This window comes from Crocodylus siamensis, chromosome 1, assembly GCF_052110815.1.
Source record: "Crocodylus siamensis isolate JL-2025a chromosome 1, ASM5211081v1, whole genome shotgun sequence".
In the NCBI taxonomy this organism is placed as follows: domain Eukaryota; kingdom Metazoa; phylum Chordata; order Crocodylia; family Crocodylidae; genus Crocodylus; species Crocodylus siamensis.
Window position 1 is genome coordinate 115,717,293 of NC_143395.1, and position 26,550 is coordinate 115,743,842.

A 26,550-nucleotide genomic window follows, 5' to 3' on the forward strand; every position below is an offset into this window, starting at 1 on the left:
CTGAAATGGAGATTATGATAAATTTTTCACATGTAGCAGATAACCAGCAACCTCTCCTAGTGGGAAACAAAAGAACACTTAGGTTGAGATATATATCATTTTGTAGTTAGTGGATAGTATGTGGCTGCAGTAAGCTATTACTGTTCCTGACTAACCTGTGGTCTTTAGTGAATTGTGGGTTGCTGGCACAAGGTAAAGTAGCCCAAACACTGGAATAAAATTGGGTTATAGTTAGTGGCTGATTTGCAGCTTATTCTTCTTTTCTCATTTGTAGCTGTGTGGGAGGAATGAAAGGCTCAACTCTAGAACAGTTGCATCCTTTTTCAGGCACTTCCCTAGGCTCAGGCAGAGCCAATCAAGGGCTTATTTTATCTTGGATTTCAGTAGTCTGCAGGAAGCAGATGAAAATGCCTTTAGATCTGTTCTTACTGAATGCTCAGTCCTCTGCAGTGTAGCTGGTTACCAGTAGCACTGCTGTTGTGACATTTGTAGGAAGTGAATATAGTTATTAAAACTTATCCCAAGCGTCCTTTTGATGCTAGAAAGTAAGTGGGAGGACATCATGCATCTAGTTCCTTACTTACTACTAATAAGATTGATTACAACACTTTAAAGGTTGTGGGATTTGGATCTAGGAAAATATTTGCAATTAATAATAATCTCAGCTTTTTAGCAAGGTACCCGTTGGGGGGTTACTGATTGATCAAATATCACTGGACTAAAGTTTTTACAATTGCAAAATTTCCAGTATATTATAGCTACAACCCAAATTATATTCCCTGGGAATTGCCAGTAATGTATAGAGTTAAATAATTCAGAAATGCCATATTGAGTTGTGACTTAAAAATTAAAAATAGTTTGCAACCTGGATCTGGTTTTCAGCAGTCTTAGCCAAAATATCCTGAAGTTCCAAAGTCCAGTTGGGGACTCAATGATGTTTTAAAGCATAGCTAATTATGATTTAGAATAGATAACTATGGATGAGGTCCAGAGCTACAGGCTTTTTATCAGTTTGTTGCCAAGTTTATAAATTCAGTGTTTTTTTAGTTTAGTTTTGTTTTCTTTTTATATTGAATAAGCCATATTTACCTTTGATTACATCTTGCTGGAAATGCAGCTGATCCTGTGTTCTAAATGTCACTTGATTTTCATTTCTATTACAAAAAGGTTTGTTTGGCCATGTCAGAATTAGTGACATTAGCAGTACAAATAAATGTGAACCAGATGTTGATAAATGTTGGTCTCATATATCAGGGCAATTCCCAGTTTTCAGCTAAGTAGCTTTTTTGCATTAGTTTGCAGTTTTGTTGCTCCACTGAAGCTGTTGATGATGATAATCAACCTTTAGTAGCTAAAAGAATGATTGTGATGTACTGTTCTAATTGCCCTGTCAAGATAAAGTAATAAATACCAGACATGCTGTGAAGGCTTCAGTTATTTCATAAAAGGTTATTCTGGAATTACATTGGCTTTCTTCCTCAAATTTAAGAAATATTTGTTGATGATATAGTAGTATACAGTGATCTCAAAAGGTAGCATATTCTGCAAATTTTTTTAATATGAACTATTTTTTAAAACTCCAGTTTTTAAGCACTTGATACTGTTCTTATGTTTTTGTGAACATAATTATATGCTTTATACAATTGCATTGCTTTATGAAGGTGTACAGTCTAGTAGCCAAAGAATTCATTATGACTTCTGCCTTATACGTGGTGGTGCTGAAGAATAAATGAAGAAGTCGCATGAGACCAGTTGTCTGTCTAGGGTTTATTTTTTCCAGGCCTCTTGTTCAGAGTTTATAATGCTTTTAATGCCATTATTTTTCTACACAGTGTGTCACTTGGTCAGCCTTTCCATTCTTATGTTGAAGTCACACAAAAATGCTTCTTCTTTTGGTACTTTTTAGAAATTCATGGTTTGGGCACCCTTAAAAGATGTTTCCAGTATGTCGATATTATCTTCCATACTATCATATTTACTCCAATCCAGTATGGGGGGAGCGGAGAGGGTGAAAGCCCCTTGTCTTACATTCAGGTACAAAGTTGAGCAGCAGGCAACTACTGCGACTCTGTCTCTGACCTGGGCTTAAAGTCGGAATCAGCCACAGCTGCTGCCCTGCCCCCTCAGCCACCGCTTGCCCTCAGTCACAGTTCCAGTCTCACTCTGTCCCAGGGCACAGAGCACATGGTGTCTCTGGCCCCTACCCAGCCAAGCAGAAGTAGAGCAGCTCCAGTTCTGACATAGGGATGGGAACAGGGCCAGGATGAGCTGCCACTGCCACAACTGCTGCTGCCTAACCAGAGCAAGGCCAGGGCCAGAGCCACAACTGAAGGTAAGTGGTGGTGGGGGAGGCAAGTGGCAGTGGGGAAACAAGTGCAGGTGGAGGGGGAGGGGCAGTGCCAGGGATGTAGGCACTATGGGTGGGAGTGCGAGCAACAGAGGGGGGATAGGTGGCAGGAGGCAAGGAGCAAGTGGGGGTCAAGCCATCTGACCACCCATCTCCTCCTTCCATGTCCCTGCTTTCCACACTGCAGTGATGGAGGTGACAAATTTAAGATGATTGTACAATAATTAGATTTTCCAGGTATAGAATCTGATTACTGGGGAGTCATCTTAAATTCAGAATCATCTTGGATTTTAGGTTAGTACTTGTGTAATTGTAGATGGATGTAGCCTGTTAAGTGTCTGTCCTATTTGTCCATTTCACATTAAATGTTTTATGCAGAAACCTTGATCGAAAGCTATTCAGTTTGCATTCTCTGAGCTTTTTCAAGATTCCAGAGCAAAAATATACTGTCAGTGTCAACATGAGCAGCGGACTGTGCAGTTGTTACTGTGCAGTCATTTAATACTTGCATAAGCAAGTACTAAGTGACTGTGTAGTAACCGGAGTTACTGTGCAGTACCATCCCTGCATGGTTTTTTTTCTAATGCAACTGCGCAGTAGCTTGTTACTACTGCACAGTAGTGTTGTGTCATGCTTAGTGCCCAAGAACACTCCTGTGCAGTAGCAACGAGCTCCGGCACAGTAGTGTCTTGTGTAGATGCACCCACTATGAAACAAACAAAAAAAAACCAGAAAGAAAGTGGAGCAAAAAAACCCCAGCATAATTTAATGGCAGAGTTGCAGAGGCAATACATAGAAAAAAGACTTTTTTTAAAAGGTGAAAGTCCAAATCCACATGTGGGAGAATAAAAAAAAAAAAAGAGCACACATTCAAATCAAATGTAAAACTATAAGGAAATGAACTAAGAGCAAATATTAGGAAAAACTTTCTAGAGAGACAAAAAGTAACATTTATGGGGGGTTTTGCATTTATTGGAAGCCGAAGACCTGCCAGACAGTCAGTTGGGCCTTTGGATGATCAGGGTGTAAAAAGAACAGTAAAGGATGATGCTAAGAAACTAAATGAATTCTTTGCATTTGTCTTTATTGTGAAAGATGTTAGGGAGGTTCCCTTAGCAGATCCACCCTTCTTTAGGAACTAACCTGTGGAGCTGACCCAAATTGAGGTTTCAGTAAACAAGGTCATAGAGGAAATGGATAAACTGAACAGTAGCAAGTTACCAGGACCTGATGGCATTCACCCTAGAACCCTCAAGGAGCTCAGATTGGAAAATGACAAGCTTCTAATTGTAGCATTCACCTTCTCACTTAAAAGCAGCCTTGGTACCAAAGGATTGGAGGGTTGTCAATGTAACTTCAATATTTAAAGAGGGCTCTAGAGGGGAGCCAGGGAACTGGGTGAGTCTAACTTCTTCCTGGAAAACAAGTGAAACAATAATAAAAAGAAGAATTGTTTGGCACATGGATGAATGTGACTTGCTGGGGAGGAATCAGCATGGTTTTGTCTAGGGTTGCACTGATAAAGACTTTTTTGGCCAATACCAATGGCGAATTAATAACCAGCCATTTTGGCCAATGCTGATCTGATTGCCAGTATGCAGCCTGGCAGGAGAGCAGCATCCAGTTGGTAAATCTGTAGTGGGGAAGTGGTGTAGGTGAGGCAGATTAGTGTCTCCACGGTGAGGGGGGACTACGGCTAGGGAAGTGGCAGGCACTGCCCAGCCAGGGCAGGGTGGAGTGCAGGACGGAGCTATGGGCAGTTTGTCGAGGGGGGTTGGCTCCTGCTGCTGCGCACACCCCAGGGTAGGCATGGGGAGCATGTGCCCCAAAATTGATGCATAGGGCTAGGGCAGGCCATCTGCTGGAGGCTCAGGACCAGGGGCTGCATTGGGCTCTTCACTGTGCTTGGGGTAGGTGGCGGTGCTGGGGGAAGGGGTGTTACGGGGTGGGCTACACCCAGGGCTACCCCGGGGGGCGGGGGGCAAATTGGGGTTACTGCCCTGGACCCTGAACTTTGTGGGGGGCCCTATAGAGCTGAGCAAAGCAGTGGTAGAGCAGCAGCAGCACGTCTGCTCGCTACTCCGCCCCCCATAGCTTCTTTGGATCCGAGGCCTGTAGAATTGGAGCGGGGGCAGGCCCCACATGTGCTGATTTGCTCCGGACCCTGCATCCTGCTTGGGTCAGCTCTGGCTACAACCACCCCAAAATTTGCTGTAGCCCCTCCTAATCTTGCCTCCTGAGCGCAGCCCCAGCCTAGCCCCACTGCCAGGAAGAGGCCAGCACGGCCTGTGGCCCTGAGCCCTCAGTAGGCAGCCCACCCCTGCCCCGTACACAGATCTAGGGGGGAATGCCCCCCATGCCTCCCCTGGGGGTGTGAGCAGTAGCTAGGAGCAGCTCCACTCCCCTACCCCTGTATCCCTCAGACAAGCTGGCCATGGCTCTGTGCCCTGTCCACCCAGCTGGGCAGCGCCTGCCCCAGCCCCAGCCCTACTTCCTCCTTCTCTGTGGAGGTCTCTATCTAGCCCCCCACCCAACTTTCAGTTTTCCTTTCATCAGTGCCAATACAATATGGACTGATATATCAGTGCACCTCTAGTTGTCATGCCTCACCCAACTTTCTAAAGTCCTTTGAGGGTGTCAGTAAGCAAGTGAATCATTGTGGTCTATTGACATAGTATTTCTGGATTCCCGAGAAGGATTTGGCAAGGTGCCCCCTCAAAGACTGCTAAAGAAGTTAGGTTGTCATAGGATTAAAAAAAGAGTGAGCATAAATGACCAGTTCTCAGGATGGAAAGAACTAAACAGTGGGGTACCCCAGGGATCTGTGTTTGAACCATGGCTATTTTCCAGGTTATTTATGAATATGTTAAAGGGGGTGAGTTATCAAGATGGCCAGATTTACATTTGATACAACATTTTTCAAAGTAGTAAAGACTAAGGCGGACTGTTAGGAAAAAAGGATCTTGCACTATTGAGTGAATGGGCAACTAAATGGCAGATGCCATTCAATGTAGATAAGTGTAAAGTGATGTACATAGGTAAAAATAACCCAAACTATACTTTTACTGTGTTGGGCTCCACATTAGCTGTTACCACACAGGAAAAAGATCTGGGAGTCATTGCGGACAGTTCTCTAAAAACATCATCTCACTGCTCAGCAGCTGTTTAAAAAGGCAAACAACATGTTAGGGCTTATTAAAAAGGGAATTGTAGACAAAAAGTAAAGTATTCTGCCCTGTGGTTCATCCAAACCTTGAATAGTGTGCCCAGTTGTGGTCCCTGCATTTCAGAAAGGATATAGAAGAACTAGAGAAGGTACAGAGAAGGGCAGCAAGGATGATTACTGGCATGGAGAGGCTAAAGAGACTAGGCTGTTCAGTTTTACAAAAGAGCCACCTCAGGAGGATATGATAAGGGTTTACAAAATACTTCCATATTTAACTGAATACAAACTGTCTTTAAATTTAAATCAACCCTCCAATTATTAGACTCTATACATGCAGACAGCAAGAGGTGGCTGCAGAGGGTGGTGGAGAGCAGAGGTAGCAGGGGAGAGGCAGGTAGCAATTGTGGCTCCAGTCCTGACTTGAGGCCAGGGTCATAGCAGCCCCACACCACCTTTAACTCAAATCCAAGGTGGTATCTAATGGGGAGGTGAGGTGGGGGCAGGGGAATAGTCTTACATTTGAGTAGATACAGTAAATGGCAAAGAGAAAGTAAATAGGGATTTATTATTTACTGTCTTTCACAAAACAAGAACTAGGGTCATAAAATAAAGCTAGTGTGTAGGAAATTTAAAATTGACAAAAGCAAGTTCTTTTTTCATACACCATATAATTAACGGGTGGAAATCATTGCCACAAGATGTTGTGAAAACTGACAGTTTAATCAGGTTCAATAAGAGATTGGACAAATTCTTGCAGGAAAGGGGCATACGGGCATCAGTCACTATTGAGCATAGGAGTTAGTGATACAGCCTCTGAATTACAACTTCCTAGACCTTAAATGCTAGAGACTGCAAGTGGGAGAGGAAAAGGAGAAACACTTGTTTGACCCAGTTCAAGCTCCCTTTCAGCATCCATGTGCTGCTAGTGTATTGCACAGGATGCTGGGCAAGACTTGTGGTCTGAACTAGTAAATGACAGATCTTCTGTTCTTATTGCAAGCCAGCCATTTTACTTCTGTTAATCTGTGTAATCTGACAGTAATTTTATGTTAGAAAGTTCAGGCTTTTCTCTGTCAGGGTGATTCTTTCTACACTATTGGATCCCTTTTGGAAATCCCCAAAATTCAGGCAATCTGGCAGCAGTAGTTACTATTTTGTTCTACAATATGTTGTAAGCTGAAGATTTGGTAGACAAAACATCCTTTCCTAGGTAAAGACCATTCTGTTCTCCAAGTTTGCTGTCAAGTGGCACGTGTAATTTTGATTAAAATAATGAAAGACTCCCTGGGTCTCAAAAAAGCGCAATCCTTTGTCAGTAGTTTAAAAAACAAAACAAAAAAACTTTCAAGCCCTTTTTATAGGGAGTTTGATTACGGTTCCTTCTTTCATTCTTCACACTTCCCCATACCAAACGAGAGGCATAACAGGGTTGGTCTATGTTTCCCTTAAACAGGTCTGCTATGATTTGCTCTTAACATGGCAATTTTACTGTTCCCCAGTCTTTTAATAATTACTTTTAAGTCCATTGAGTAGTTTCTTCACATTAAGCTCCACTTCTGTGCATTATCGGACTTTAATATTAAGTTTGGTTTAGGGGGAGGCATATTCTGTTGTGTTCTTCTGTAGTAGTAAGGTTTTTCTTTTGTCTTTTACTAGACTTTCTCTCCTGTAGCAAAAGTCCCTAGCAGGTGATTCCATAACTTGCTAGCTTATCCATCTTTCTTTATTGGTATTTTTCAGTGTTTATCCATCAATATATGCATTTTATCCTTTTTGACCTATGTCTTTATTACTATGTTTACGTGAATCCAAAACTACTTTGAATTTAAGAAGATCCCCAAATGATTAGATTCTATATATGGAAAGTTTTTATAGATTCTTTTTTAAAATGTAATTTTCTATGTATTGAATCTGATTATTGGACAGTCATCTTAAGTGCATCGTCCCCACTGCTGTAGCAAGAAAAACAGTGGCCAGCAGATAAGCAGTAGGGGAGTCAACAGGCCCTGACCCCAGCCTTTTGCCCCTGCTGCCTGTGCTGGCCTGAACACACACCCCCACCCCTCTCCAAACAACTTGTCTACTCCCCCCTCCCACTTACCTCACTCACAGCTCTGGTTCCAGCCCTGCTTCAGCTACATAGTGGAGTTGCAGCAATGTTGTCCCTAGCCCCAGGACTGGGATGGAGCCAACTACAGCTGCTCCCACAGCTTCTGTTTGGCCAGATGGGGGCTGGAGTTGGCATCTGCTCTATGCCTTGGGCTGGAATGGGACCAGGGCCACAAGCAGTTGGGGGGTAAGTAGTGGCAGAGCCAGTGGAAGGGAAGAGGTGGCCAAAGGGTAGAGGTTGTGGGGAACAGACAGGAGCAAGGTGCAGCTGTCACAGCTCTGACTGAATCTAGGCTAGGGCTGGGGCTGCAGCAGCTGCCTGCCTGCCTCTGCCAGGTACTTGAATCCAAGACTAGAAGCTTTTTTCCCCCTATGTGGAATTCCCTAGACCTTTTCTTGGATCCAAGTAAATACAGTACAGACAATCCTCGAACGTACGACATAATCAGTTCCTGAAAACTGCATCTTTAAGTCGAAACGTTGCAACTCAGAACCGATTTTTCTCATAAGAAACAATGCTATAAATAGAGGACTGGTTCCTGAACCAAGGCCTGATACCCTATTTTCACCAAAAATACCCCAGAATTTTGTACTCGATCAATTATAGATGAGTACATTAATGTGTATATATATTGTAAATAGCAATCTTATTGATTTGGAAGGATGTCTTTGAGGTGACTTTGCTGGACTTTTTGAAAGGCTCTTGGTTGAACTTTTTGAAGAGTTTTTGCCTGGAGTCTTCTCAGGAGTCTCAGCTGCAGGTTTTTCTGGAGTCCACTTTTCTTAAGGAAAGTGTCCAAGGAAATTTGGACACATGTTCTCCAGGGAGATGAGCAATGCAACGAACTTGTTTGCTGGTGTGGTGATGCATCAGATCAAGCATTGTAAAGTTGAAACAGGTTGTCAATTTATAAACATTGTGAGTTGAGGACTGCCTGTACTTTATCCATATCTCTATCTATTTTTTTCATTGTTTTATCTTCCTCTGGCCCTAAGGCACTAACTAGATTTAATTTAGTTCTTCTTTTTTATATATTAATGATTCCCATTGTTAATTCGTCCTCCAATCAGCCCTGTGATTTCTAACCATGAAGCCCTAACAGAAGAAATATCAGGATTCATCAAATCCATCCTGAAACCTTTTGTCAACCAAAGACCGAGTTTTATCCAAGACAACAGACTTTCTGCGAAAACTCAAAAACATAGACCACCTTCCCAGCAGTACCCTTCTAGGGACCATCATTGTCACCTGCTTATATACCAACATCTCACACCAGGATGACATCCAAGCCTACCTCACATATTTACAAGAGCAAGATTATAACTCAGAATACAGACCTCAAGATAGTACTCAACTTACCCACTTCATCCTCACACACAACAACTTTAGTTTCAACAGCCAACACTTCCTCCATACGATGGGCACAGCTGTGGGCACCAAAATGGCTCAACAATATGACCCACCTCAAAGAACTCCTTGAGATCTGCACCATCAAAACCACACTATACCTGAGATATATAGATGATAACCTGCAGTCTCTGATTGATTTCCATCACAAATTCAACAATCATCACCCCTCCATCAGACTGTCTTGTGAATATTTCAACACCAACACTTTCCTTTTGGGACACCATGATCAATATCCAAAATGGTAAACTTTAAACCACCATTTACAAGAAACCCATGGACCAACATACATATCTGCACAGAACCAGCAATCACTCTAAACATACCAAGAAAGCTGTAATATAAAGCCAAGCCCTCTGATAGCGCTGAATTTGGACTGAGGAGAATACCCACGATTATCACCTCACAAATCTCAAAAAGGCTTTAACCCAACAAGTACATTCCTCCAGAGCAATAGATAGCACTTTTGAAAGAGCAACCTGTATACCATGTTAAGTATTGCTGTAGTACAAAAAGAAAATCCCCACAAATCGCACACCATTAGTTTTGTGACATACCGTCCTTCCCTGGAACCTGTACAGAAAATCCTCTAACAATTGCAGCCTATAGTAGAAGACAACCCAATTCTTAAAGAGATTTTTCCAGAACCACCTATCCTAGCCTTTAAACAAGCACCAAACCTTGCTAACCTCTTCACCAGAAGCAAACTCTCTATGCTGCAAACTACACCAAATGGATCTAGACCATGTTAGGACAAGAAATACAAAACCTGACAACACATTTCCACCAGTCTCACAATAACCACACCCCACAACAGAACCATCACCATTCCTGGATCTTACACCTGCACCTCTAGAGATGTAATACATCTCATCAAGTGCACCAAATGCCCTGATGGAAAGGATCTAGGAGAAACCAAACAGCAACTGCATACCAGAATGAACACACAGCGAAAATCCATCAAAGATGAAAATAGCCAATTGCCTGTGGGTGCCCATTTCTCACAAGACATTTACTCCCTCTTTGAGCTCTCAGTTCTGATTCTCAAAGGGAACTTATAAAATACCTTTCATAGATAAGCCTACAAACATCACTTCATAAATCTCCTGAATACTAAAAATCACAGACTTCGTATAGACATTGGGCACATTATACCAACGTGTATAATGTGACATCAGCCTGCCTGACATCTGATTGACTAGGTACCTGCTTGACACTTAACCATTTGCATTCCTTCACACATTTCCCACACCCCCCCCAGCCCATCCTTCCTTCCTCCTTCCACTCCTGTCTCTACCCATTGTCTTGCAAACTTCCACTCATTTACATTTTCCCAGACTTCTTGTCACACTTTTAGCTTCTTTTCTACCTTGGAGAACTCAGAACAACAGCAGAGTCTCCCAGTGCCTGAAGAAGGGTGTTTGTGCCCGAAAGCTTGCAAAGAACTTTTTTTCAACTGCTCAGTTGGTCTAATAAAAGATATCACATTTACCCAAAGAACCTTGCCTGCCTGTCCTTAGACCAACAAAGCTACAACCAACATACCTCCCATTTTTAGTTCGTTCATTCCTACTACCTTGGCTAAATTAAATGATGGTCTCTATGTAATAATAGCTGTAATAATAATAGATGTAATAATAGCTTGCATGACTTGATGTATTTTATAACTGCTTCTGCAATATCAGAAAATATCTTTGAAATCTGAAATTCAGAATGTTTTCTCCTCCAAAGTTCAGAGACTTTGTTCTTTTTATGATCATACTTGATGATATTTTTGCCAATATAGTTTTCACAGTGACAGTTCATAAGTGATGACTTGGGGCCTATTTAGATTGGATTTTAGAAAGGTATTAGGACTCTGAGGAAGGTTTTGGATTAGCTGTTTTCTTGAGGTTACTGCCAGGCATGATTCTGTGTTCACAGCCTGTACATGTGACCAATGAAATTTCGTGTGCAGAATATTTGTGGGGGAGGGAGGGAATTTACTGGGTCTCTTTTTAGTAAGAGCCATGTTTTTATTAATAACTTGGAGGAATGTCCTTCCAGCAAAAGAGGCTTCAGCTAACACTAGTGAAAAGAAGGGATCTTCCATTACTGTTAAGGGAGTCACTTCCATATGCATTTGTTGTATCCATTATTTTTGTCCCTGACCACAGCAGTAAGAATGTCACACTGCCAGACTTTGCTGAACAGGTTCTACAAAATGTAATGTATAATAAATTTATATTAAAACACATTGTAGAATATATAAAATATCTTTTTCTCATTGCATTTGTTTGTTGGGGTGTAGCATTGAATGACAGACTTATTTTTATGATTCTGCTGTTAACTAAATGTAGAAATAATAGGAAAACAGGTCTGAAAAGGATCTGTGGCCCAGCTCCCCATTCAAGGCAGGATCCTCCCTCCCTGTCTAAACTGTCCAAGACAAGTTTTTTTTGTCTAACGTGCTCTTAAAGTTCCAGAGGTGGAGAACTCGAAACCAGTTTTAGGTCATGTGTTCTAATGCATAACCACCCTCACAGAGGTGCCTCCTAATATCCAACTTAAATTTCCTTTGTTGCAGTTTAAAGCAATTATTTCTAGTCCCGTCTCCTGCAGCTCCGGAGAATAACCAGTCACCACCCTCTTTATAACCATCCTTCAGATATTAGAAGGCTCTTCCCCCAACCTCCCCCCCTCAGTCTTTTCTTCCTCAAATTTAGATAAATCCCAGTTCTTCCAGCCTTGCTTTGTAAGTCATGTGTCCTAGACATCTAATAATTTTTGCTGGCATTTTTTAAAGTTTGTCCACATCATTTTTTGATATGCAGTATTCCAAACTCTGAAAATAGTACAACGTTAAAGGTATCAATCTTTAGGGGAGATGTTATGGAAATAGCCAATGTATTTTAGAAGACTGGTATTTTACTTTAAAAATTCTTTGAGTTTATTTTAACTATTTCAAATTACTATGCAGGTGTTCAGTGTTCAAGTAATACAGCTTTAGTACTTTCATAATACCAGGCATGTTAGCTTCCAGTGATTTTACTGAAAAGGGGAGATGGATTATTGTCTGTCTGTGTTCTAGTGTTTCTATTAACAAATAAAATTGTGTTTTAATGTTTATGCGCTGCTGACTGCATAAAAGTGATACTCATTTTTTTTCTCTTTTAACTTTTTTACATGAACAGTGTTATTCTGCAGAAAAATACCCGAAAAGAATATTAACTTGCAACTAAAAATTAAGCATGGATACTTTATAGTTGTCTTGGTATTTCCTGATTTTTCTATTAGACATGTCCTTTTGGTGTCTGTGGTCTACACTAAGACAGGGGAATCAAGAAATTGTCATTGGTAGATTTTACTGAAAACTCCAATAATTTCTTTCCTCCCATTCCTGCACAGGCTATCCACTCCGTTGCCTGGCACCATGAAGGAAAACAGTTCATTTGTAGCCACTCAGATGGCACCTTGACCATATGGAATGTAAAATCCCCTACCAAACCACTTCAGACAATCACTCCCCACGGTAAGATGGGAATGGAGACTCTCACTATTTAAAAATTATCAACATGTAAATAGTGTTAAATATTTTAATATTTTTATGTTGTGTTTTGTTCTGTTTAAGTCATGGCTTGCTCAAACCTTTGCTTATGTACTTGTTTTCCAGCTGCTTCACTTATTTTTAGAAATAATGTACATAGATGTTGGCATAGCTTGCATTGTGCTTAATACTAGAATTCATTTACTGTTTAAACATTTTAAACAAGTAGCTATAGATGTAGAGATGCAACTTTGCAAGTGGACAAACTCCCTGAAAATCTAGTGTCTAGTACTGTGCGTGTATATGTGTGTGTTCACAGTTAAAAAAAATAGAATAGTTTCTATAAGAGGCTATGTTTAGTTGAGGAAATCAAGATACAAATGTTAAAATAGTTTACATAAAACTGGGAACTTTTACCTGATGCATCTTGTCTTATTTAGTAATGCTTATATCTGCTTTAATAACTAAAGTAAGGCTTTGCTGCTATATTCCAGAGGATTGATTAAGTTCTAGTTTGAAAGCTGAGTTATACCCCCTGAATCAGGAATCTATCATTTTTACATGTGCATTTAAAAATTTTGGAAAGTAAAGCAAGTGGATTAGCACAGATGGTTGTGTTTTCTGAATATTAGATGCAACTAATGTATTACAGGAAATTTGCATCTTGATTTTGAAATCAAATCTTCCTTTGCAGTGCTTGCAACTGGAATAAAACCTTCTTTTTTTCTACCTTGTAAACTAAGCACCTGTCCTGGTATTTCCTGGAAATGCAGCATGTGTTGAATCTCACAAAGCCACATATTTAATCACTTTTCATATTAGAGAATTGTATTCTAAGAAAATGCAAAGATGTTTTGGTTTCTAGAAGATTGATTTTTGAAAGCTGCATCAAAAACGCACATTTCATGTTTTTGTGGTGTGACAATGTTAATTGGTTTTTAATAAAGTTATTTCAAGGTGTGACCAGCTGTTAAATCTCTTTCATGTGGATATTTAAATACATAATTAAATTTATAACATTCTATCTCTTTATGTAATGTAAATACAGAAAAATAACTTTTTTTTTTTTAGGAAAACAACTAAAAGATGGGAAGAAGCCAGAGCCTTGTAAACCTATACTTAAGGTGGAATACAAAACAACTAGGGCTGGGTAAGACTTTGTTTGCATATCAGATAACTTAACCAGCATATTTGGCAATATTATAGGATCATTCTGACAATATTTAACCTTTCTCTAATATCAAGCTACAAAACGTACTTAGAGTACATAATTTTTGTTTTTGGAACACTGCTTCTTTGAAAGATTAAACTTAAATCATCGGACCATTAGATCTTAAGTACCCTCTCCTATTCCAACATGAGTTTGGGATATTACCTTTCTTTCAGTGTAATTTATGCAATGAATTGTGCGTATTTATGTATATTTATGCATCCATAATTAATCTGTAATTCCAGCAGAGCCTCTTGTTGGAATTACTGTATCTTGACTGGCATGTCTCTGTCATCAGAACCTAATTAAAACTTAAAGATTTTTATAGATAGTGTGGAGTTTCTCGTTTGCTTGCAGCTGTAAGTACTTTGAGATGCTTGCATGAAAGAAAGGTGCTAGTAAAGTTGTAATCTTACTGCTTGTGAAAACCTGTGGATCTGTCTGCAGATATTTAGTTTGCAGATGGTTTTATGTTTTTTCTGGATCATTTTGCATGCTTTCTCTGACTTAGTGAAATGTTTGAATGTGAATCATTTTCTCTTCTCAAACAGTAAGGTAAATGTTTGAATTAAGGTTTTGAACTGTTCTTTTAAAGTCAAAACCCAGCTAAATGATCAATTATACCATCTCAAAACAATCTCTTAACATTGTTCATTGTTTTGCGGCAGGCTGCACCTGTCTAGGTATTTCCATTCTACTGAGAGCAAAAATACTGAATAATCACAAAGTCATGATATATTGAAACCAGACAACTCAACTGCTGTGCCCATGCATTTGACCCAAATAGCGCTATAAATAACTGAAAGCAAGACTTTGATTGCAGAATTTACAGACTAAAATGAGCAGTCATTTTAAAAATACTGTCAGATATGAACCTGCACAGTGCAGTGTGCGTTTTATCGCATGCAAAATGTAACTGAATTGTGGCACGGTATAAAACAAAAAGCCTGTTGTACTGCAACTCGGGTATGTACAACATAATTTGCGGATACAGCTTTCCAACACCGTGTGTTCATTTTCTCCAAGATGCATTATTTTGTATTCTTTCCAAGCTGAATTCTATTCTGTTGTTGAATCTGAACTTGTTTCCTGATTATTATTATTTTTATTTTTGTTCTTCTAGCCTTTTATTTTCTCTAATCCTGATTGCACTTGTAACACCATTTTTGTTAATGTAATATAGTGTTAAATAAGAGTACTCTGCACTAACCACTTAAACAGAACTTCACTGGATGTTTTAGCAATATAGTTCTATTTAATTTTACTATATGTTTATAGATTAGTTCAGTGGAGCTCAGATTTTTAGAGCAGCAGACCAGATGCTTTTGACTTGGCTGCACTGCAGGCCACCACTCGTCTCCTGTAGGGGAAGTGGGGGAAAGGGAGGAAGGTAGCTGCCAGTGTCAGAAGCAGGGGGGGAATTGAGAGAGGAAATGAGTTTACCTCTGGTAAACAGCATCTGCCTTAAGGGAGAGGGGAAGGAGAAAGTTTTACCTCTAGTAAGCAGCACCTGCTGTACAAGAAGCGGGGTGGGAGACAGAGTGGGACAGCATAAGCAGCTAGGGAAGTGGAGAGGCAGAGAGCAGGGAGCAGTGTGCCTGGCTGAGTTGCTTGCTTCTGGTTCCCCCCTCCAACCACTGCCCTCGCCGCCGCAAGCTGCAGGCTGTATCTAACCTTTTTGGGGACTAGATTCTGCCTGCAGGCTGTAGTTTAAGCACCCCTGGTTAGTTGGTTTCCAGTTCTGGTTAGTGCTCTTTGGTAGCTTTTTACTTAATCTTTAAAACAATAATTTAAATGTCCCTTACTTGTTTTGTTCTCCCTTTATTCATTTTAGGTTGATTAAAAGCTGCTCTCATACTTGGAGTTTTTTGTGATTATTAAATTTAGAAAATCTGTGTTTCATGGTTTTGTTATCTGTAGAAAAGATTCTGATACATTACTTCAAAGGGTATTGAAGTTAGACCTACTGGCCGGTGTTTGCCAGAATGCCTGTCATATTGTAAAAAAAAACCCATTTTTGTTGTTGTTTCTACATCTGTCAGGTTTATCATAACTTCCCAAAAACAGTTTTTGCTTAATCAAGAAATTGATTAATTTCGTACAGGCATTAATAAAATGCATATTAGGACCAACACGGCTATCAAATACATCTCTGAAATCCTAGGAGCAGTTCATTTTTACATAACATTTGTAAGTCTTATTTGCTTTTTGGCAACCCATATTTTGAAAAAACTATCAAGAAAAAGGTAATATAGGTAGACATTTAGGAAGTAATAAAACTTAAGTCATTTCATATATCTTATATTTTTCCTATCACATTTTTTAAAAAGTAGCTAATCTTATGCAGAATGCACATTAAAGATTGCATTGCAACCTGTCAACAGTGGAATATTAACCTAAGATTTCAGGCTAAATTCTGACTGCAGTCATTCCAGTCATCATAGTTAACTTCTCAGGAAGAGTTCACGGGTAGATTAACGCATCTAAGTGTTATTTTTCACCAGATTACATAGAGGTTATGGTTATATATGGACAGCAGAGAAAAAGCAGTTGAGAGAGGACCTGCAGGCAAGTGGAATGTAGTGATTTCTAAACTTAGCTGGAAAAATTCAATTTGCTACTCTAGACAGGGGAAAACTTGTCACTCTAAAGATCCTTTCTTATATCCTTTAGTGGATCAGTGACGAAATAAGCTTTGGCAACTAGACCACATGCTGAAATTATTTTGGGCAGTCTAGTTAACTAGTCATCATGCTGACCTGCCTGTCTTCTTTCTAATATAATCAGATGTGATGGGGTGCATATTAGGGAATTGTTAGAGCAGTCCTTTGTAAGTTCAGCCACTAGGAAAATGCATGAGTACCCTACTACTGCATTGTGGTTTATGCAATAGAGAGACTGAGGATGTAAATGTGGAATGTTACATATACCCAGTAGAGCAAATGTCTACAATATATAGAGAGAATTCACCACATAGATTTAATCTAACTTTCCTGTAGCTTTGACTTCGCCCTTGAACATCTCAGAACCAGCAGTATGTTTGGTACTAGACCAAATGCAATCCTTCTTCTGAGCTTATAATTGAAAAGACTAAGTTACTTGAAAATAAAAATGGGGAGAAGTCTAGTTACATTTTTTGCTTTCTTGTACTCATTATAAAGTCACTTCTTGGAGGAGGTTGCCAAAGTGGCTTTCAGGAGGGATTTGAAATAGGTGTTTATTCTTTGCCTTGAAAACTGAAGTAGCCAGTGCTGGTGTCCTGGATATGGATCTCTTTTGCCCATTCATATTGCTATAGGGTTTGACCTAATACCTTCAGATTTACAGAGGATTTATCAAGATAGGATTTTGTCAAAAATAGCAGAGATGTTCATCAGGATTAGTTTATTTAGCCTGGGATTGAGTCCAGTATAGTCTTATCTTCAGACTTCATGAAATTAGTTTAGTTCTTCTAACTATCAGATTTTAATTGTTTAAAAAATATTACAGACTTGTCTTATAGTGGTATTGCAAAAATATCAAAATTATTTTGAGACTTGGCTGATGTGCAGTTAAAAAATAAGGATCACTTCCATTGTCATCATTGGCAATCCCTTGATTTAAGAATGAGGTCTGTCATGGCTCAGTCATAGGTCTTCAGGTGATTTAAGAATCCAGTCCCTGAGTCACAGATCTATCCACAGAAGTTGCAGGTCTTTCTGCAGGGGAGAGTAGGCTGTAGGCATGGATTTCTCTCCTTTCTCCTTCTTTCTTATCTACTTCAAGGACAAGACACTTTACTTCAAAATGGGCCATCTCTTATTTGAGGTTGCCTTGGAGTCTGTTAGCAGCCAGCTGCTCCCAACTCTTCATGTTGGCATTTGTTTTGTTGAGGTGTGCCTTCAGTGCATCCTTGTAGCATTTCCTCTAGCCACCATGAGATCTCAGACTGCAACTAAGCCAGGAGTAGAGCACTTGTTTAGAGAGTCTAGAGTTAGGCATCTGTACACAATGTCCAGCCCAGTGAAACTGGTGCTTGAAGAACATCAATTCTATGCTGGTAATGTTGACTTAAGCAAGGAGGCTGGCTTTTGCATGGTGATCTTCCCATTTGATGTGGAAGATTTTCCAGAGGCATTGTTGGCAATACCTCTCCAGGCTCTTGAGATGACAGCGGTGAATCAACCACATTTTATGTCTATAGAGGAGAGTGGAGATGATACTCCAGGTTGTACACCTTGATCTTGGTGTTTTTTCAGAGATCATGCCCAATAAAGACGCACTAAAGTAGTTGGCCAGAGGAGACGCTTACACCTGAAGTTGGGGCAGTGACTCGTCTGTGTTTAACCTCAGATCAGATGACAAAAAGGATCCGTTTCCTATCTGCTACAAAGACTGGTTGAAGCCTTAGGGCTGTGAAGAAGCCTCAGGAACTTGATGTACTTTTCAGGACATCCAAATCTGGCCAGGACTTTTCATAAGTCATTGTGATTTGACTGATGGAATCAAAGGCTTTAGTAAGGCCAGTGAAGGCCATAGACAGATCCTGATGTTGTTGCTGACTATTCTTGGACTGGGCACAGGCAACAAAGATCATGTCAGTTGCCTCATGGGATAGGCTGAAACCATGCTGAGATTCCGGCAGGGCTTCCTCAGAAAGAGGTAGATGTGGGAGAAGATTTCTCCTGCTGTGGAAAAGAGTTCCTACATAGCAATATCAAGTTCCTACATAGATGGCAATTTTTAAATCCCTTCCCAGGTTCCTTAGCATTGCCTTCATTTATGGGCAGGGCAAGGCAGAGAGCTTTTCATGAAGGCATTGTTGGAGATGTTTACAAACCCTTACGTCTTGAAGAGATTAGGTGCTGGGAGACCTTCACATTGCTTTTGACTGTTTTTGGTGTTTTGGAGCAAGCTGGATGTTCATAATGGATCTAATAAAATGGTAATCTGTCCAGCAGTTATTGGTTTCTCACATAGCTTGTGTGTTACGTATGTCCATTCAATCATGGGCTCTAAGAATAGGACAGTCAAAGATGTGCCAATGCTTAGAGTGAGGGTGAGTCCAGGTAGTCAATCTGGCACTTTGTCCGAATACCGTGTTCATGTTGACAAGAACAAGCTCTACACATTTGCTCAGCAGAAGGGTGTCATTGGATTTCCCTACTCCTTCCTTCCCAATGGTGCCAGCCCAGAGTTCCAGGTCACGCCCAACTTGTTCTTGCAAGTATTAGTCAGGACACGATCAAGATTGGAGTAGAAGAGTTCTTTGGCATCACAGTCAGCCACAAGCATTGGAGCATATGCACTGATGGTGATGTGGTGGTGGTTGTTGAGCTTAAGACGTTCATTAGTGAATTAATGTAGCCTTCTTCCATCTTTGCCACTGTTGAGATCCTGACATTGTCCTCCTGATCCCCTGTTGAGGACTTGGGGCTGGACCATAGTTGGTCTTGGATCTCCCCTCAGGCCTGTTTGCTGTGGATGACCCTGCCAGGATTGTGAGATTCCAAATGACACGTCTCTGAGGATCATTGGGATACAAATGCCTCTGCACTGCTACGAGGTCTCAGTCCATGGAGAGGCACTTCCATCACCTCTGATGTTAAATTGCTTTGGACTTGAAATACAACTTCTTAAGAGCTCTTAATTCTGAAAACTAGTTTATTCTACAAAGTGCAAAATGCTATTTCCAGCTGAAACTACAAAGGACACTCCAGGTAGACAGAATGTAATTACCTGAGTCTGATCAAAATCAGCTTATCAGAATGTTAAACATTTCCACTGTGATTTGTAAGAACATTTACATAATTGAGATGCACAGTTGTAATTATCACTTCTAATATATATTATCACATAGTTTTTTATTTTAAGTGCATAATTAAGAAATGTCATTATGCTATTATATTATGTAATTACAGTGTTTAGTCATGTTGGTAATAAATGTATTTATTTAGTTCGTTAGTTACTGGATTTATATGCAGTCCTTCTCAACAGAGACTCAGTAAAATAAAATGTAAAACAAATACACTAAAGTATTAAAATATCCAAGCAAATTCATATACAAGCATGCAATGGTATTATATTCTACATGTTTCTTTAACCTAAAATTATTATAATTTTTTTGCAGTATCATGGTGGCTTTTCTTAGGTGCCTGACCTACATGAAATCTGCCACCATTATTTTGCTCCAACAGTTTCTCTTCTGTTTTTTAAATGTTTCATGGAATAGAAATGATTTTTATGGAAGCTCTAGATTCCATCATCAACCATCTAGTTGGTTTGATTCAGGCCCACTAATTTTCACCCTGACTAATGAATTGTAAATATGTGTTCACAATTGAAGGGGAAATTATATTATGCCATCTTCTCTAAGTATGCTTCCCCCTGCCAGTATGGTACTTTCACTGGAGAATAGCTGGACATGAACTTTATAGTTGTTAAGAAACTCCCAACTAATACAGAATGCTGTAGCATGTCTCCAGCAAAATGAAATGCAACAAGTATATCGGACTAGTCCTATGCCTCTGTGATGGCTTGCTGTTGAATGCTAAATCAAAGTCATTGTCTTGGTTAGTATCTACAAAGTGCTTAATGGTGAAAAGATTGCTTGATAGGTCTGCTTCTCAGGTACAGTGGAATAAATCTGTAATAAATATAAAGCTCATCTACAAAGAACTTTGTCAGCATCTGGTCTTCAATATATACCCTCAAGAACTAAGGAGCATCACAGGTTCCTGCCACTCTTCTACTTCAAGAATAAGGTGCTTATCTTCAAACCTTCCTCCACCAACAGAAACCTTTACTAGCATGTACCTTTAAAGAGAGAGAGAGATTAAAAACATAGCATGCACAATTATCACCCTGGGCGGAGGGTAAGAGAATAAATAACATGTAAAAGGTATTAAGTGTATAAAAAGTACTCAAGACTATGGTGATGAGAACAGTAATAAGAACCTACTATGTAAAATAACATCTCAGTTTTGCTTAGATAAAGCATTTGGCACCTTACTGATTTCACTCAAACATTGAAATGTAATCAATGGTAGTTTTGCCCTGATCAAAGAAAATGGAGAAAAATTGACATCAGTATGCTGAAAATATACAGTCTGTCTCTGCTAATCCTCCTAATACAACACCCTGCAGAACTCCAAATGTTCTCCATTAGAGAGAAGGAACAGTTTTACAACAACTGCTTTCTTACTGAGAACACTCTAAGAGGAAAAAATGGAGATACTGTAAAGTAGCCTCATTTATCCCCAGCGTGATTAAAAAAGTCCATCAACAACCTCATGAATAGCTGTGTTGAAAGTAGTTGCTACGTTTTAATAGAAACTCCATGTTTAGAAGAGCTACTGGTGAAACCAGTACACTGTCCCATACCAAGATCAGTATAAAGATTGTCACGAGTTGCAGAGTTCTGAGGTAGCCAGATACTGAAATGCCTTATAGTAATCAAGGGGTCAAGGTAGTTGGCCATATTATCAACATCAAGTGATGGTTTCTTGAATAGTTGCTTTACTGATGTAATCGCAATACTCATCTTGTCTTCCTTGAGGAAATACTGACCATTAATTGCAGTTTAACCTTGCCAAAAGATGTATTATCTTGGTTTGGTATTAAAAACAGATGGCAATTTTTGCTGTTTAAGTTTAAAAGGAAAAAGTATCCTATTTCTTATGCATATTTACTTCAGCTCTGTACATTATCTTTTGTTGTAATAAATTTAATATAACCTTGTATATATGGCAAACTGACTTTGTAATATAAATACTCTTCTACAAAAAAAAATAAACTGTTGCTCTAGCTTGATTTCAAGTCCTTAATTTGCTTTCCCAAGAAGGAGAAAATGTTTTCATGAAGTAGATCTAATTTGTCTTTTCTTTGTTCAGTCATGTAAAGTGTCTAATTAAATCGTAGTAACCCAATTCACATGATAGCTATACCAGATGTAGTTGTTCCAGATGTGTAAAATTGATTTATAGATGGTATTGGATTAGGAGCTGCCTGCTTTAAAACTTCTGTTCACTTTTATGATAAGTAACTAAATATACTGAATAAGTGGTTAAATCATCCTGTTAAAAGAATAACAATTTCAAGTGTATATCAGGTACAGAATTGTTTTGTTTTAGGTCCATATATGAAGTCTCTCTGAGCGCTCTGGCCATCAGCTCCCTTAGCCCCAAGGACCAAACTGCTCTGCTCCACTCCCAGGGGCAAATGCAGGCAGCAGAAGCTGCAAGGGAGAGGGAGAGCCTGAAGATTCCAGTGGTGGTAGCAAGAGAGCAAAATGGGAAGCAACATCCAGGCCGAGCGAGTGGTTGGGAGCCATGGTTTAACCCCTCAGGGCTCACATGTGGCCTGTGGGCTGCCAGTTGGACAGTCCTGTCTTAAATAAAAGCAATCCATTTTTTTCAGCTTCAAAAATGTCAGAAGAATTGATGAAGCAATAAGTTAATTTACATTTTTATAATGCAAGGTCATATTTTTGTGTTCAGATTAAATGAATTTTAAGAAGGAAATAACTATAAACTACAGATCTTTTTAATAATTAATGAAGCCCAAAAAAAAATTGGCATTCTTGGTGTTTTTATGAGTTAAGCCGGTTTATAATATGGTACTGTCCTTGATTTAAAATTGGGGGAATTGTGCCTTTTTGAGGGAGGAGGGGAACTTCTGCTGATATCAGTGACAATTACATATATATATTTCTAAAAAGAACTGTGCTGCTTCGGTTTGAAAATCCTAATTATCTTAGGTTTTAATCTCAAAATTGCTATTGCATTTACAATTTAAATTGAAAAATATTAATAAGTGATAGTACTTTTATTATGTTTGTTACGAACTTCTTGCCAATATTCTTATGTTCTGTAAAGTTAGTAAATTTCAGTGCTTTAATCTTACTGTATCATAATATAAATCTCATGTGAAGTCTCTGTTATGTAGTCAATTTAAGCTATGTACAGACATTCAGTTTCTCCTATGAGAGTCCACAAGTTTTTCTACTGTCTTGGGAAAATTCACCAGTGTATAGATGTTCATGATTTTTCTCCTAGAGCAAAAATGGCTGCTCTGGAAGAAAAATAAGTTGGGAACAACATGAGAGAAATGGTTCCTGGGAGAATCTCAGAAAACCAAACATCTGTACAGGTACCTGTAGAGATGCCACAGAGAAACCCTTCAGAATCCCAGCCAAGCAGGGAGCAGAACTTGCCCCCCTGTGTGCTTCCAGCTGGAAAAGCCCAGCACCAAAGTTCTTAGGGGGCATGTTCTGCTCCTGACTGAGCCAGACGTCCCCTGGCCTGACCCAGCAGAACCCCTCTATCCGCTATTGCTGACTTGGCAGACCCTGTGTCCCCTAGTGCTCGTTGGCAGGCCAGTGTCAGTACCACAGGGTCTCTGTTACTTAGCTTGAATACATGAACAGGGTTCTATGGGTAAGTCTTTCTGCTGGGAAAATAAACCTGGGAGAATTCTTCCAGATCATTTGAACATGTGTATGCAGCTTTTCTTTCCTTTTCCTTTGAAATATAATCCTTGAGCTTCTGTCACCTTCACTAAGCATGTGTTGTACTATGACTATATGGAGACATTGCTTTTTCCATTCTGAAAAATCAATATAGTAAAAGTTTATATGAGGTTTCAGATGGTTGTCCTTTGAAATTATTACATAATATAAAATGGGAACATAGTTGCACCAGATCAGATCATTAGTCTGTCAAGTCCAGCGTCCTGCTTCTAAAAATAAGTCATATACAATATTTTTAAGAACTTTAAGTTGTTCAGCAATATGTTGTATAGTTTGAGCTTGTCTTTCTCTTAAATTTTATCTGAATAAACATTTGAAGGAGGGTGGATTACATGAGTAGTATGTTGTTCTTATTAACTCTGTTTCACTGGAGAAATATATATAGATGTATAGAAATATATGTAGATCTGTTTTTCCTGTCATTGCTAAAAGAAAATTAGAGAACTGATATTTAAGATTTCTTAACTAGATGGGACAGGCAAAAATCTGGGGAATCCATAATAGTTCCAGATTAGAACTGTGAACTGTGCAAGGGCTAATACGAATCAGTATATAAACGTATTTTGTACCAGTATCAAATTATGCACTACCACTGACCTTTGTGTGCAGTGGTGGAGAGTAGAATAGAAAACGCCTAGAATAGGTAAACTTGAGCAAATTGTCTGACATCACAGTAGTGAAATTTATTCTGACATTTTGCTGTTTGAGAACTATTATGAATAATTCTAAATGCATGTATGGCTAGCTGTTTTCTTTTTCAACTTCTGCTATGGAGCAATGAGACTTGTTCCACTTCATTTTTAGTAAATATTTCATAACTATAAATGCCTTTGCTTTATTTCTAGGGAGCCTTTTATTATTCTATCAGGAGGCTTGTCATATGACACAGTAGGAAGAAGACCTTGTTTAACAGTTATGCATGGAAAGAGTACTGCTGTACTAGAAATGGATTATTCAATTGTTGATTTTTTAACCCTCTGTGAAACACCGTATCCTAATGGTAGGTTCTGCAAAGGTATTTTTTTTATCACTACTACTATCTGTTCTTTTTGTAGCCTTAAAACATTCCTTACCACTTCTTTTTCTCTCTGTTACATCTCTGTGGGAGATTGGGCTGGAGCTAACGTTACTGGTTGTGGCTATTGCCTGTTCTACTTCAACGTTCCTTGAAAAGCAAAACAGATGTCCGTAAGCTTTATCCTTCATCATAGTGTTCTATAAGTAATTGTTGATCAATTTTTTTCTGAAAATACAATTGCTAAAAAGCATGTGCTTGTAAAGTTACAAAATCAGCCATGACTCTGATAAATGAATTAACTATGGTTTCATCTGCAAGGATTAGACTTCTAAAACAGTTTGATTCAATATTAATAATAATTAGCATTTGGCTTTAATCTTTAATGGTTTTATAAATATATGTGAATCATTTCAATGTTTCTGAGATTGACAAGCCCCTTGTTAGCCTGTTTTACAGGTAAAAAATTTCCAACACAAATTGGAAATTGTCATTCCCCTAATTGCACTAGACGGAGTGATAGTTAGATTTGCTCCATATTTTATTCTGTTTCGCCTATCTTGTATGTGTTATTAATTGGCAGTCATGATAGGTTGATAACTGATAGTAGTTCACCACTATTAATTGGGGTATATGTTTGTGTCAGAGGTCTCAGTGCAGTGGTTCTCAACCTTTTTAGACTTGAGGCACCCCTCAGAATACCAGCTCTTAGTTTTTACTGTTTTGGACTGCAGAAAAATAATAGAGCAATTCTTCTGTTGCAAAAAAGTCAAATCACAACATATTGATATTTTAACGTTATAGATTCTTATGTGAAATCTTGTGAATCATGTTTGCAGTCTAACAATGCTAACCTTTTGTAGCACCCTTAGAGGGATCTCAGGGCATCCCAGAGTTCCATGGCACCCTAGCTGAGAATCAACATGTCTTAGTGAGACATTGAGTTGCAGCAGAGTTCAATAAGAGTACTTAATACAATACCTAGACTGGGGGTCAGCAACATTTTTGGGCAGTGCCAAAAACACCCACAACCTTGACTTGTAAGATGTTGGCATACCAGGGGCAGATGGCAGGGGAGCTGTTAGAGGCCTGATCCCTGCTGTGGCAGCACAGGCCTGGCCCCTTCCCCAAGGTGCAAGTGCAAAGGAAAATGTCTTTGCATGCCATATTCTGGCACGTGTACCAGGGGTTGCTTACCCCTGACCTAGATGTGTATTTATAACAGGCCAGTAGGTTCAGTGACTTAATAGTGAAGCTTGCCTCCTGAGTTCTTCATATTAGTGCTGTTCTTCTTTCCTGCCCAAAGCTGAAACGCTGGAGGTGCAATTCAACATCCAAGCAAAAAAAGAATCTGGCCAAACAAGTATTCTATAATTCTGACATCTACTACATTATTGACTGATTTCCTGTATTTGATTTTGCATCTATCCTTGGCTCAAAATCTCTGGCCTACCTTAAGGTTGCAGACTGATGTTTTGGGATTGCTTTCCATTTTCTTCCTTCCTTTGTCAAACTGGCACTCATTTCAAATGGAAATGTACTTATCAGTTGAGAAACTTCTGTTCCAGTAACTGGTATTTTCTCAAAATACTGTTTCTGCAGGTGCACACTCATCTTCCTTCCCCCACTCCCCCTTTTTTTTTCCTCCCTCTAGTTTTTAATATTGGTTTAACTGAGATGGGGAAAACAACAAAGATAGGTGAAAGGGATCTTTGGACCCTCGTGTGGATGCAGCGTTTCAAATGTGGACTCCCTGAGTATGTAAGTTAAAAGAACTCAAATGATGATGAATAACTTGGCTTTTGATCTGTTTTTCAGATTTTCAGGAACCATATGCTGTGGTGGTTCTTCTTGAAAAGGATTTAGTACTTATAGACCTTGCACAAAACGGGTAAGGATATGGAGTATAGTTGAAGGCATATGCAGTGTGTCGTCTTAATTATAATTATTTAGTTATATATAGTCTGCTGTGGATCCATGTGGTAGCACCTCTGAGTCTTCTGTTTGTGATGGAAAATAATATTTGTTAAGACTTCAGTTTCCGGCTTACTGCAGTTGTTTGAGTAACTAGCATTATTAAAACTTCCAAATAGATCATTCAGAACAAAATCCATTTAAAAGAGCACCTAACTTCCACATTCTGATTTGAGATGCATATAACATAACAACGACGACAACAACAGTAATAATAAACACTTCTGTATCTTTGTGATTGTCCAGAGCTACTGCCTATGACTAAGTATTTGGCATAGAAGTAGAAG

The 26,550-nt window shown here is 39.3% G+C and overlaps 1 protein-coding gene across 5 annotated transcripts in view; it reads left to right on the top strand.

Moving 5' to 3' along the window:
• The window catches only part of STXBP5 (syntaxin binding protein 5), a 207,713-nt gene that overhangs the window by 112,111 nt on the left and 69,052 nt on the right, over window positions 1–26,550 (top strand). For all 5 annotated transcript variants that reach the window (XM_090041024.1, XM_090041030.1, XM_090041038.1 and 2 more), the window contains exons 8-11: window positions 12,418–12,541; window positions 13,628–13,706; window positions 24,120–24,274; window positions 26,108–26,180. In XM_090041024.1, the coding sequence (XP_089897150.1) occupies window positions 12,418–12,541; window positions 13,628–13,706; window positions 24,120–24,274; window positions 26,108–26,180 (431 nt within the window). The remainder of the gene's footprint in view (window positions 1–12,417; window positions 12,542–13,627; window positions 13,707–24,119; window positions 24,275–26,107; window positions 26,181–26,550) is intronic.